We start from the raw sequence: 13,544 nt of genomic DNA, 5'->3' as shown, positions 1-13,544 counted from the left end.
GTGACCGTGAGCTTCATATCGCGTACGGACGCGATATGAAGCAACCTAAACATTATCATCAACCGGTCAAATACCATTCAGCCACTCACTCACGCAGACACTCACTCTCCAATCGCTCACCAACTCACTCGTTCATCAACTCACTCACACCTGCTCACTCGCCCACTCACTCAACACGGACTTTCATGGACGCGTCATCGAGCGAGATTGGCGCTGTGCACCCACGTCCCTCAAATTGATTGGGAAGCCGGGAGGGTGAGCTAATGAGAACCCTAAAGGGCGCACACACAACGAGACAAAGATCCCCCCCCCCCCCCTATAGCCTTTAACAGACTGTTTGGGCAAGCGCTGTTATAGCGAGTAGCGCTTATGAAGGCTAGCACGGCACACGAGAGGGTGGGTGGCCTGCACCACGCCCGGCCGCCTTTGTCTACCCAGTGACGATGTTTACACACCGCACCAGGTACTCATTTGAGGCTGAGTCGGCCTACGGGAGGCCCAGGACCTGTATCAGATAATCGTCACTGGTGTTGGCCGTGAGCGAGAATCGAACTCGGGCCGCCGGGTTCCTAGCACAGCGCGCTGACCGCTACACCACCGCTCCCCATACGGGCATACACACACAAGACAAAGATCCCCCCGATAGCCTTTAACAGACTGTTGGGGCAAGTGCTGTTAGCGAGTAGCGCCTGCGAAGGTCGTGGCACGACACACGAGGGGGTGGGTGGCCAGCGTCTCTCGCATCCACACACATCCGAGACACACTTGGCTGTTGAGCAGTCGTTTATTATTTAATACGGTATATCAAATGTAGCTGCCAAGCTATGTACAGCGGACAGTCATAACTGCCTTATTCAAAGAATAGGTCATGCTAGCATTTCATGCTAGGGTGCTTGTAAATATAATAAGTAATAATAACATTAACAATAATGATAAAATAATGCTCGAAAAGGTATAGCTGAAGACAGCCGTAAACGCAGCAACACAAAGTACTGCCACACAAACTCCGCGCAAGCATTTTAAGGCATCGAAGCAGAAAAGGTGACGGGGGTCGGGAGGTTTGGGGGAGGGTCGGGGTGGGACAGGTCTGGAGGGTGGACAATCGGACCTCACTTGCCACTTCATCGGACGCACAACGACATCACCACCCCGATCGCCCTGCGCGTGTTCGCCGACCGATCACCGTGGGGCACAGAGTCCGCGCCCGTGTAGTGTTGAAACCGGCTGTTGCGTGCGCCGGCTCGCTGCTCCGACGGAAGGATCGGGGATCGCGGACAAACCGCACCGGGGGAAGCATCGTGCCCGGGAAGGGGTCAAGCTGACGGAACGAGGAGAATGAACGAGAGGAAGGAACGAGAGGAAGGAACGGCACGCGACGGCGCCGCATCCGCGGAGACGGAGCGACGAGATGAGCTCGCGCGCGGGAGGGACCGCGAGAGAGAGAGACGGATCCGCTGCGTCGCAGGACCGCGGGCGGGCGAGGGGCCTTCGATGCGGCGCTGCGGAGAGACGGCAACCGATGACAATGACGTGACATCGAGCCCGGTGGGAAAACATCGAGTTTCCCACCGGGCAACGGGGAGGAATGGAGCCGAGAAATATCCTCGGCGCTTGCGGCGTCGCACCCCAGCGATCACCGAACCCCTCCGCGGGCCCCCCACCGTGAAAATGTTTAGATCGTCTCGGTGGGGGGAACGCGGGAGGGGGCGGTGGCTAGGATTGCTACGGCACGACCAACAAAAACCTCTCGTGAAGGGGGTGGAAGGAGAAAACAAACTTGGGAAGTGAGGAGCCAACGACCTCCACACAACCCCCACCACCCCGGGGTTAGCCCAGGACGCACACCGACTCGGGGGGGGGGGGGTGACACGGTCGTCGCAGGATTCGACACCCGGCTTCTAGAGCAGGGCAGCGGCAGCAGCAGGAGGAGAAGGAACCACCACGGCACAACGGGGGACCCACCGACACGGCCCCAAGATGTCACTTTCGCACGCGGCGCCGCCTGCCACTTCCCCGCGGGCGGTGAATGACATTCGTCCGTCACCGCAGAGACCTCCTCAGCCGCACTAATCGAGCGCTAGAGGGGGGGGGCGGGGGGGGAGTAGGTCAACGTCTTTCACCACCTGGCTACGATGCCGTGTTTTTTTTTTTATAATTGGAGAGCCACGCGCTCGGTCACTTCCCTCACTGCGAGTGCCGCCTCCTTGCGCTTGGTCGACGCGCGGGATTTTTTTGCGCGTTTCTATAAACGAGCGATGACGCGAACGCACGGCTGCGAGGAGTGCTCACGTGAGGTTGCCCGCCAAAGGCGTGTGAAGTCCTATTTGGCCCTCGGTAAGGAAAATTGAAAACTAAAGTTGTTTTTTTATGAACTAGACTATTTTGTATTTGACCAGGTAAGGCGCCACTGAGCGATGTAGCTGTTTTTCAGAAGCGACCCCTGGCCATCACAAATAACAGCTCAACGAAGCGGCTTATCGCGTGTGTCTAAATCTTGAGGGAAAGAAACCAGGGAAAAATCCACGCGACCACAGAGAGAGAGAGAGAGACACGCAAACTCCAAATATACAGCAGCAGGCGTCAAGGTTGGGATCGAACCCACGACCTCCAGAGCAAAGCGTCACCCCCACTGTGGGTCGGCGACGTGGGGCGGGGGAGTGGTGTGCACACACGCGTCGCACACACGTGTGCCAGGGGTCGAACGATGCATCGAATTAACGTGGATTCTTAGGGGGCTCGCAACAAGCACGCTGAATCGCTCAATAATGGGGGGTTTTTTGTTCCGTTTCTCGAGTTGTACAGGGTCATCGGATCGGCTTCAGCCCCCCCCACCGCCCGCAGCCATTGGAGGCGCTACCGGTTGACGACGAAGTTTGAATCGACTCGTGGACGCCTACACACACCGTGACAAATAACCGAAAAGCGACGTTAACAAAAATAAAAGCCCAAACCAATCGGTTATCGAATCCAAGGGGTGAGAACGAATCGTATCGTATTGAATCCCAAATTGCGACCTTTTGTTTGACGCAAGGAACAATGTGCCAAAAAAAACAACGAATTGTTCAAAGTTGAACCGCGCAGCATGAAGCGTGGCGAGGGGGCCTCACGCGACATTTTCGGTGACCCGGCAAAATGAGCCTCATGCCGGCGTCGTGTTGGTCACCTCACTTGGTTGATACAGAAACAAAATCAACTTGAAAGATGATCGCGCAACATACAATTGCAACGAACGACAGTCAGAATTTTTCGATTTAAAGCTTTCGTGACTGCAGGGATTCATCTTCTTGGATCTTTCGGTAAAGTCACGTAGAAGGTAAATAATAAAATAATAAATTTCGATTTAAAGCTTTCGTGACTGCAGGGATTCATCTTCTTGGTTCTTTCGGTAAAGTCACGTAGAAGGGAAGTAATAAAATAATAAAAATAAAACATAATAAAATGAAATAATTCTCACGACGTTTCGGCTACAACGCAAGCCTGAAGACGGCTGCTTGCGTTGTAGCCGAAACGTCGTGAGAATTATTTCATTTTATTATGTTTTATTTTTATTATTTTATTACTTCCCTTCTACGTGACTTTACCGAAAGAACCAAGAAAATAAAATAATAATACACTATCATTATATTATTTCCCTTATACGTGACAGTCATAATTTGAAGACCATTATCAATTCACCGCTGGATGAAGGGCTCTCCACGGCAAATTGGGCGTTGTTTTTGAACCAAACTTCGCCACACTGCTCAGTTCGGGTTGGCCAACGGGCGGTGCGCCCAGGATGGGTTCCGTTCTCGTTCAGGATCGAACCGTGGGTGCCGGAAATCGAAGCGCGGGGTGCCGGATTCACCGACCAGCGCGCGTTATAGCCGCACAATTCACAGCGCAGCTTGCGCTAACCGCCGTTCCACCGCTCCGCCCCCAGCACGTACACGAACCCAAACAAAAACCCCCATCAGCGCTTCCGCGCACAACCTGACCGCGTGCATCGTGAGCTCAAGCGTCCACATTAATCGTCAAACAGAAGCATCATTCCACTCGCCACCACCCCACCGGGGTGTACGGAACCACAGCTGCCGGCACGGCACCGATCGTCGCCTCTCCACACACCACCCCCCCTTTCCGTTCCCGCTAAGTATTTAACAAAAAGTGCGACTTCAGGAGGAAATTTCCGACGTGACCGCAGGGCGACCCGGGGGGACGCGATTGAGCACGCGGCGGGCAACGTGACACTTTTCAAGAACGCAAAACCGCGAGTAGGTTGGGGTCCGGCGTAGACTCGCCATCGTCGCCATCGTCGCCATCTCCACCGGCCCCCGCCTACTGCGCGTTTGCGGGTTGTTCCGCGTGTCGCTCGGCGCGGCGTTTCGCTCCACGTGGCGGAGGAGAATGTTTTCTGTTGATTTTTTAACGCTGGAATTCAAGCTCGCCCCCCCCTCCCCCCCATCCGCCCCCGGCCGGGACACGTCGCGCGCCTGGCGACGGCGTCGGCGTGCTCGGGGCCCCCTGAATTGGGACTGCGTTGGGAGAGAGTGAGAGAGCTACTCGGCGGCACAAGCGGCACAACCCGACGCGCGGTCGGTACAAGCGTGGCTGCATCTTTGTTGTCTGCGCGAGTGCGGTGCGCGTGCATTCGTCCGTCTGCGCGTCCGTCTGCATCAAACGCGGAGCGACCCTCCGCTCTGCGCTCCTCCTCCTCCTCATCGCTCGCTCGCTCGCCTCTTTAAGTGACGGCGAACCTCCCAAGGTGCTCAAATGCCAGTGCGACCAAAAGAAAGTACGAAGAAAATAAAACACCGTTTGGATTTTGAAATTCCATCGATTTGAAAACATCGCCGCCGTTAGCGAAGAAACGTTTAATTAGGACTGAACTTAGTTTTCTGAAAACTAAAAAACGACACGAAGCATCCGCGAGGCCGTAATTATCGTCGTTGTTGCTCGCCCCTCATCGCTCGGGGGGGGGGGACGACCGATGGAACCGTTGGCTCTGCGACCCGAGGTTGCCAGAGGGGTCAAAGCGCGTCCCAAAAGCACGCATCGTGAGACGTACAAAAGATTGTTTTTCCATCGGCCACTCGGCCCTCGTTTTCGTAGGATCTAAGGCATCACATGATCCAGGCAAACGCAGCAAGTGACTAAAAACAACAGAGCTTATCGAGGGCAATTTGAAAACTCCTGATGACGACGACGACGACGACGGCGTTCCCGGGTTGTTACTGCGTCTCCTTCAGCGAACCAAAATAATTCCAAACCCACGACGCGTTCAAAAACACAGTTCCTGAACGAGCTCCCAGCCGCGTGCGCCGAAACGTCAAGACATCGTGAACAAAGAACGGCAGGCGGCACGACCGGAAGAATGCATCGGACAGCTCTGCAGCCGAATCGCAAAAAAAAAACCTACACAGTCGTAATAATAATGTTATTATTATCGATGACTACGATACGATGTAAAAAAACAACAACAACAACAACGCAACGCTCTGTGGAGCAAACACAGAAGCCACGCCACACGTGTGAACTCTTCCCGAAAGCGCGCCCCACACCCTGGCTGACGCACGCACGCAGCGACGCTCGGCTGCACACTTGCATACAGCAGCAGCGGGACACAGCCGGTGTTCCGTAACGCACCGTCGGGACCCCCACGACTCATCTCACCGTTCCGTAACCTCCCCGAACTGCCGCGCTCAATGGAATGTAACCATCGCCAACGAAACCCCCGCAGCGCCTTTCTTCGCTCTGCACGCTCTCGCCAGCGGTGGCAGCCGCCGTGTGAAAATTACGAGGGGGGGGGTTTTCTAAAAATATATATATAAAATAAAAATGCAACGAAATATGCCCCACGAAGAAAAAAATCTGATTCCTCTCCCCCCCACCTTTGACCGCAAAGCGCCGGTGGCGCGGGGAGTGCAAAGTTTAACTTCGCAGTCCCTCGCTCGCATCTCACGCGTCTCGAGAAACACGTGTGTCTTTGAGCGGCGAGTAAAAGGTGATAGTAGCAATAATAATAATGACGGCGGCGACGATGACGACGACAACGGCGACGATGACAATTAGAATGCGCACGCGGGAGAAGGGCCTCCCCCCGACAGCGATGTGCATTTGTGTTGTGCTATAGGAAAAAAAAGGTGCAATTCAAACATGCGATTCATATATATCATTTTTTTTTTCCTTTTTTTCGTAGTAAAAAATAATAATTACAAACGACGGGGACGGGGACGCGGCGGGCGAGCGTTGGGGCCGGGCGCGCAAACCGGCTCTGCCGGGGGGGGAAGGGGGGGGGCCTGGGAAAGGCGGTTTTGGCAAAAACAAAAAAAAACGGACGCAGGGATCGGTTCAACCCCAGGAGGGTCAACGTTGAAACCCCCGCAAGCTCACGACCAGGACAACAACGCCACCACGATGGCGCCACCTGCGTCAGAGCACCCGGAAGCCAATCTCAAAACGAGTGGGGAGAGGGGGGTGGCCGGGGTGAGGGGGGGCACTCAGCTGCGCCGGTAAAACCCACCAAGAAGACCCCAAACGGTGTAAATTCCACAATCCCATGGCAGGGGACAGTCTGCCCGACGGGCGGGATCCTTACAGGAAAAGCAATACTTTACTTTGTCCACCCTGGAAGCAACAACGGGCCGGGTCGACCCTCCAACAAGATTGGAACCCGGGGGAGGAGGGGAGTTCCCGAAACGGTGGTGGAAAAGCCGAACGCCAGCGGAAAACAGCGAGCGTGGCTGGCCGTGCCGCCCCCCTTCCCTTCCCAGCGTCTCTCTCACCCCTCGTTAGTGGCAGAGTCGGCGCGCGCGCGCGCAGTCTCCGCTTCCCCGCGCGTCCCCCGTAAAAGACTAAAAGCGAAAAATAAGTGCAATGCTAACGCTGACCCCGTGACCCCCCAGGGAGGGAGGAGGGCGAGTGCAGGAGGATGAGTGCCGCGCATTAAAGGGCCGACGATTTGTTTTTTTATTTTCTCTTCTCTCCATGATTTCCCCTCTCTTTTGAAACCTTTACGTGTGTTTGCCGCAGCGACGCCGTTGTTCAAAACGACCGCGGCGCGTGCTTCTGTTTGTCCCGTCATCGCTCCGCCTTCAGGAAGCCGGCATCTTCCTTCGCAACGTTGCCGCACGGTTTCATCTTTACGTTCCGTTATTCTCTCTCGTTCGCTCGCTCTCTCTCTCTCTCCCCCGTGATTTTTTTTAGTTTTTTTGTTTGTTTAATATATATATATTTTTGTATACGTAGTCTACAGCGATTTAGGCTCTTCGGATTATAAAACAGTAACGTTCTTCCAAAGTGCAAAAAAAAGTCAGGAGAGGCCGAGGAGAAGTGGGTAAGGGGGGGGGGGGTATGAGTGGGTGCGTTGCGTGAAATGCTGCTTAGAGAGGGTGCAAGCGTACGTCTCTTAATTTAAAAACTATACATCGTGTGTGGAGGGTGCGCCGCCGTGCGTGTGCGTGTGGGTGCACAGTTTTTCAGAAGCAACGCACAATCGCGCCGCGTCGTTTCAGCAAAGAAAAAAAAATAACCTCCTGATGCCGTTTGACAGCGGAAGCGATGGAGAAGAAAAGTCTCCGCACGTTCCCACGGCTTCTCCCGCCGTGCCCGTCGTAGGCTTGCGGGTGGAGAGGAAATCGTGGCGGCGGTGGCAACGACAACCAAATAAGCGTTCCGAAGAGGAGCTGGGCACGACTACCGACTGAATGAAACTCCTCGACCACCTTTCCCCCGCGCGCGAACTTCCGGCTGTAAAAATCCTTTGGACGAGTCTAGCAAAACAAAAATGAAATTCGTTCCGAGAGGAGTATGTTCGTAGGAGCAGGCTTTGTTTTCGTTTGCTTGTTTTGTTTTCATTATCACGGTAACTTTTGCGTTGTCTTTTTTTTTGCCCCCCCTGTTCTGTTTCTGCTTGTTTAACGTTCGTCATCTTCGGGGGAAGGAGGAGGAGGGTAAATGCAGCTCGCCGCGTCTTTCTTAGCTGCGGGCTGCGGGGAAAATCAAGCGTAAGGCCGCCGCCGCTGCCTTGCGACGTCGTTCACAATCCCATTGCCCGACGGTTGTCGGCGGCGGCGGCGGGGAAAGGGCGCGGTGGGGGGAAGGGGTGAGGTGCCTGGAGTGTTGCGGAGAGGCCAGAAGAGGCGGTGCACGAACACGCACGCTCGCACGGTATTAAAAATGGGGCCGGAAATTCGCTCTCTTTTGGTGGAGAGCGTCCGAAGTGCTACGCCGATGCAGGAGGAGACGCAAGAGTCACAAGTTGTCGGATTCGGTGGAGGAGGAAGAAGGAGTTGGGCGGGCGGGCGGGCGGGGCGGCGGTCATTCGTCGTTTCCTTTCTCTCCGTTTTTCCTTTGCTCCACGTGCACTCGAGGTCCGGGTCCGGAGGTGCCGCTGGGAGGGGTCGGAGGTCACACCTTGTAGTCGTCGGAGTCCATGCGCAGGATGTAGGGGACGATGCTGTCGATCTGCACGGTGCCGATGAGGCCCACGAAGAAGAGCTCCTCCGTCACGGCGGAGCTCATGAGACGCAGTGCGGGGAGGCGTAGCAGCAGCCGCAGCAGCCTGGGTATGCACGCGCACACACGTACACATGTACACGAGCACACGCGCGCACAAATATCCCCAGTACATCAACAACACAACAACCGCCACTCGCCACGAAGTGGCGGTGACGTCATCACGGCGCCAGTGCAAGCCTACGCGCACTTTAAGGCCACGTGAAGTGTCGAGCGCCCGCTGGCAGGAGGTTACGCATTTTAGCCGCCCGGCGACCCGCTCGTTGTTGTGAACGTCGCTCCTCTGCCCTCCGAGGTTTCTAGAGGGAGACTGCCTCAAACTGCGTAGCAGCGTCCTTCACGAGCCTCCTCCACAGAGGCCGATCTTGACACCGCTGGTATTAGTCATTGACAAGTCCACTCAGCTCCATATTCTCTCATACCACATCGCTCCATCTCTTCTCCATCCCGTGAAGCACACACGCACGCACGCACGCACACAAACACGCTCACGTATGCACATGTACGTGTCCGCGGGCCGGAGGGTTGGGACTACCCTCCGAGAGATCCGATTAGATTCTCCGTCTCATCACGGCATCACGCCGATAGCACTGTCGTCGTTACAATTTGGGGAAAAAGGACAAAAATACCATGAGTTGTGATGCCGGAACTGTGAATCGTGCGACACTGTTAAACACGTTCCGCCACGCATTCAAAAGTCGATTGTAATTTATTTGTGTGATGTCACACCCGTCTCCTGACAGATGAGGTTTCATTTTGTCTCGCGAATGAGAGCGCCGGAAGGAGGGAGAGAGGCTTGGAGAGGTCGGGAGAGGCTGGTGAGAGGCAAGGGAGAGTTCTGGGGCGTTTGGGAGTGGTCAAGTGAGGGAGAGACTGAGAGAGAGACGCAGGGAGAGGCTGGGAGAGGCAAGGGAGAGTTCTGGGGTGTTTGGGAGCGGTCGGGTGAGAGAGAGACTGAGAGAGAGACGCAGGGAGAGGTTGGGACAGGCTGGGGAGAGGCAAGGGAGAGTTCTGGGGCGTTTGGGAGCGGTCGGGTGAGGGAGAGACTGGGAGAGAGATGCAGGTAGAGGTCGGGAGAGGCTGGGGAGAGGCAAGGGAGAGTTCTGGGGCGTTTGGGAGCGGTCGGGTGAGGGAGAGACTGGGAGAGAGATGCAGGTAGAGGTCGGGAGAGGCTGGGGAGAGGCAAGGGAGAGTTATGGGGCGTTTGGGAGCGGTCGGATGAGGGAGAAACTGAGAGAGAGACGCAGGGAGAGGTTGGGAGAGGCTGGGAGAGGCAAGGGAGAGTTCTGGGGCGTTCGGGAGAGGTCGGGTGAGGGAGAGGCTGGGAGAGGAGGCCGTTTGGCTCCACCTGGTGCTGTCGTCGGGATGAGCAGACTCCATGTATCCCCGCAGCTCCAGCGTGGCTCTCTCCTGCAGCTGCTTGATCTGCTCCACGTTCACCAGCCCCGGGTGGTCTAAGGGTACGCACGGAAACACACACCATCACGCACGTACTATTGTACACGCACCATCGCACACCAAAAATAAAGCATAATAAAATGATTGTTTTATTTTTATTATAAAACATAATAAAAATGATGTTTTATTTTTATTATTTTATTATTTCCATTCTACGTGACTTTACCGAAAAAACCAAGAAGATGAATCCCTGCAGTCACGAAAGCTTTAAATCAAAATGTTTGGGACAAGTGCTGTTCAAGAGCATCTATGAAGGCTGGAATGGCACACGAGGGGGTGGGTGGCCAGCACCACGTCTCTCCAGTGGTGATATTTACACATCGCACTGGGTACCCATTTGAGGCTGAGTCGACCTAGTGGAGGCCCAGATAATAATCACTGTGTTGGCCATGAGCGGGAATCAAACTTGTGTCGCTGGGTTCAAAGTGCAGCGCTACACTACCGCTCCTCACACATGCGGCACGCACGCAGCTTCACGCACGCACTCCTGTACACTCACCAGGACACAGGCAGTATTGCACGCAGAGCGTGATGGAAGCACGCAGCAAAATAATCACGCCCAACTCTACACGAAACATTGTACATGCTCCATTGTGAAAGCTCGCATGAATCTACATTCACAATTCTAAATGTATGATTGCATACGCACGATGCTACATGCACGCGTGAACACACACACAAAATGTACACACATGCACAACATCATCGCATACGCACGACTGCGCACGCACTTTCGCAGGCGATCACCATCACTACGACGATTTCAAATCAACATCTCTTTGTCTGCCGATGCGATGTCAATAGAAAAGAGAGCCACTCAACACAATCCCGCAAACTCGCTCACAGATCTCGCCATCCACAGCCGTGGCTTCACTGCCACCTAGCGGTCATTGCAGGTCAGCGGTAGAGAGGGGGGTTAGGAAGTGGAGTGAGCGGTCGTAGCGCAGCGGTTAGCGCTACGCTGCGCTACAAACCCGGGGAACCGGCGTTCGATTCCCGCTCACGGCCAACACCGGTGACGATTATCTGAACCAGTCCCTGGGGCCTCCCCTAGGTCGACACGGCCTCGAATGAGTAGCTGGTGCAGGTGTGTGTAAACATGGCCACTGGGGAGACAAAGGCAGCCGGGCGTGCTGCTGGCCACCCACCGAACGTACCGTGGTGCGTGACGGCCAGATAATGATCGAACAGTGCCGAGGCGAGTGTGCGCGAGTCAAAGCGCGGCCCGTAGGAGGCTCGTCAATAAGTAAAACGGTTCTACACCCCCCGAGGTTATTATGTCATGGGTTACCATCAACCTGAACCTGGTGACACCTGTGTGCGTTTCTAATTTCGAGGGAGCGAGCTTCCGTGAGCGCGAGGGCCCTCTTGCGGTCACACGGTGCACCGATGGCAAAGTCCAATGCCGCCCTCGGCGAGGGAAAGGTGCTCAGCGAAAGTAGAGCTCAACTTGCGCCGTGCGAATTAAGGGGGGCAGACGAGGGCAGTGGCGGCGGCGCTGGTGGTGGCAGTGGCGGTGGCAGAGGAGGCGGAGGTGTGGTCGTTGCAGCAGCGGTGCTGGCGGCGGTTGTGACGGCGGCGTTGGTGGTGGTTGTGATGGCGGCGTTGGTGGTGGTGGTTGTGACGGTGGCGATGACGGTGGCGTTGGTTGTCACGGTGGCGCTGGTAGTGGTGGTGACAGTGGCGTTGGTAGTGGTGGACACGGTGGCGTTGGTGGTGGGTGGTGGTGACGGTGGCGTTGGTGGTGGTGACGGTGGCATTAGTGGCGTTGGCGTCGGTGGCGTTGGTGGTGACAGTGGCGTTGGTAGTGGTGGTGGCGTTGGTGGTGACAGTGGCGTTGGTGGTGACAGTGGCGTTGGTAGTGGTGGTGGCGTTGGTGGCGACGGTGGCAGTGATGACGGTGGCGTTGGTGGTGGGTGGTGGTGACGGTGGCGTTGGTGGTGGTGACGGTGGCATTGGCGTCGGTGGCGTTGGTGGCGTTGGTGGGTGGTTGTCACGGTGGCATCGGTGACGGTGGCGTGGCGTTGACGTTGCAGGCGGTGCGCGGCTGGGTGGGGCTGAGCGCGGGGGACCCACCTGGGCTGAACAGCACGATGGCCTTGAGGCACGCGAACTCGAACGCGTCCACGCCGAGCCGCGACATGCTGTGGCAGAACTCCTGCAGCCTCCACACGTGCTCCACCACCAGCTTCACGCGCTCCGCCGGGAGCTTGTCTGCACGCGCCGCGAGCACGCGTGCACACGCACACACACAAAGATCCCCCGTGTAGCCTTAACAGACTGTAGGGGCAAGTGCGGTTAGCGAGCACCTATTAAGGCCGGAACGGTACACGAAGGGGTGAGTGGCCAGCACCACGCCCGACCGCCTTTGTCTCCCCAGTGGCGATGTTTACACACTGCACCAGGTACTCATTTGAGGCCGAGTCGACCTAAGGGAGGTCCAGGACCGGTTCAGATAATCGTCACTGGTGTTGGCCGTGAGCGGGAATCGAACCCGGGTCGCCAGGTTCGTAGCTTAGCGTAGCGCTAACCGCTACGCTACCGCTCCCCACGCGGGAACACGCACACCCGCACACACGCATGCACACACACGCATGCACACCATCAAGGGCTTACCCCTCCACCCTCGCATTCACCAAGTGGAACCCCACGGGAAGGGGAGTAGAGAAAAGGATCTAAATACGGTAGAAACGTTTACCTTTCTTGTACTGTGCACTACCATCTTGTTGTTGTACTGTTTGTTTTTGTAACGTTCTTACCCCATGCCCCTACTGGACATCTGTGAAAAGGAGCTTTGTAGCCCATCGGGTTGAATGAGAAATGCGAGGGAAAGGAATGGGAAAGGTAACGGAGAAACGGGAGCAAACAGGAGTCAGGAGAGGTGAGGATCGAGAGGAACAGGCTTCATCAGGGCCTCAACGCTGCTGCTGCTGCTGCTGCTACACGGAGGAGGAGCGGCGTCTGTTTTCACAGTGGGTGGCGGCACGGCGATAGGGGAGGGGTTCAGAGCGGGGGTGGCCACGCAGGAGTCACGTGACTTACGGGAGGGTTGAGGTGATTTAGTGAGAGAGAAACGAGATATTAAGATGAGAGGGGAGGGGGATTAAGAGGTGGGGGTGACTGCAGACAAGTCACGTGACTTACGGGAGGCTTCAGCCGATTCAGTGCTTGGGAGGCAACTACAACTGTCGTCAACAATTGCCCGAGTTCTGTGCACTTATGTTGGGATGTTTAACCAACTCCACTAATAAGGCGCTGCGGTGGCGAGATGTTAACTGCCTCGCCTGGTACACAGGAGGTCGTGGGTTTGATTCCAACCCTGACGCCTGCTGCTGTATATTTGGGAGTTTGCGTGTCTCTCTCCCCATGTTCGCGGTTTTTCCCTCCACAATTAGAATCAGCATCACGCATTTAGAGAATCTGGCTGCTATACATTTTCACATTCTATGCCACTTCGTTGAGCTATCATTGCGGTCAGGTTACTTTTTGAAAAAGAGCTAGAAGCTCAGTGGGCCTTACCTGGCAAAATGAAAAGAGATAGTTGGTTAGTCTCTTGTGAGTTAAACAAGCCTTCCCGCAACTTGGAAGAGTTG

The 13,544-nt window shown here is 55.7% G+C and overlaps 1 protein-coding gene across 3 annotated transcripts in view; it reads right to left on the bottom strand.

Annotated features, from left to right (window-relative positions):
* Positions 1–4,812: 4,812 nt before the first annotated feature.
* The window catches only part of LOC144945589 (nuclear receptor subfamily 2 group C member 2-like), an 89,811-nt gene continuing 81,079 nt past the window's right edge, over positions 4,813–13,544 (bottom strand). For all 3 annotated transcript variants that reach the window (XM_078874075.1, XM_078874078.1, XM_078874076.1), the window contains exons 13-15: positions 12,028–12,165; positions 9,842–9,947; positions 4,813–8,539 (exon numbers count right to left, since the gene is read on the bottom strand). In XM_078874075.1, coding sequence (XP_078730201.1) covers positions 8,386–8,539; positions 9,842–9,947; positions 12,028–12,165 — 398 coding nt within the window. In that variant the 3' untranslated portion in view covers positions 4,813–8,385. The remainder of the gene's footprint in view (positions 8,540–9,841; positions 9,948–12,027; positions 12,166–13,544) is intronic.

Source organism: Lampetra fluviatilis, chromosome 38 (genome assembly GCF_964198595.1).
Source record: "Lampetra fluviatilis chromosome 38, kcLamFluv1.1, whole genome shotgun sequence".
NCBI lineage: Eukaryota > Metazoa > Chordata > Hyperoartia > Petromyzontiformes > Petromyzontidae > Lampetra > Lampetra fluviatilis.
This window is presented reverse-complemented; position numbering and strand designations above follow the sequence as displayed.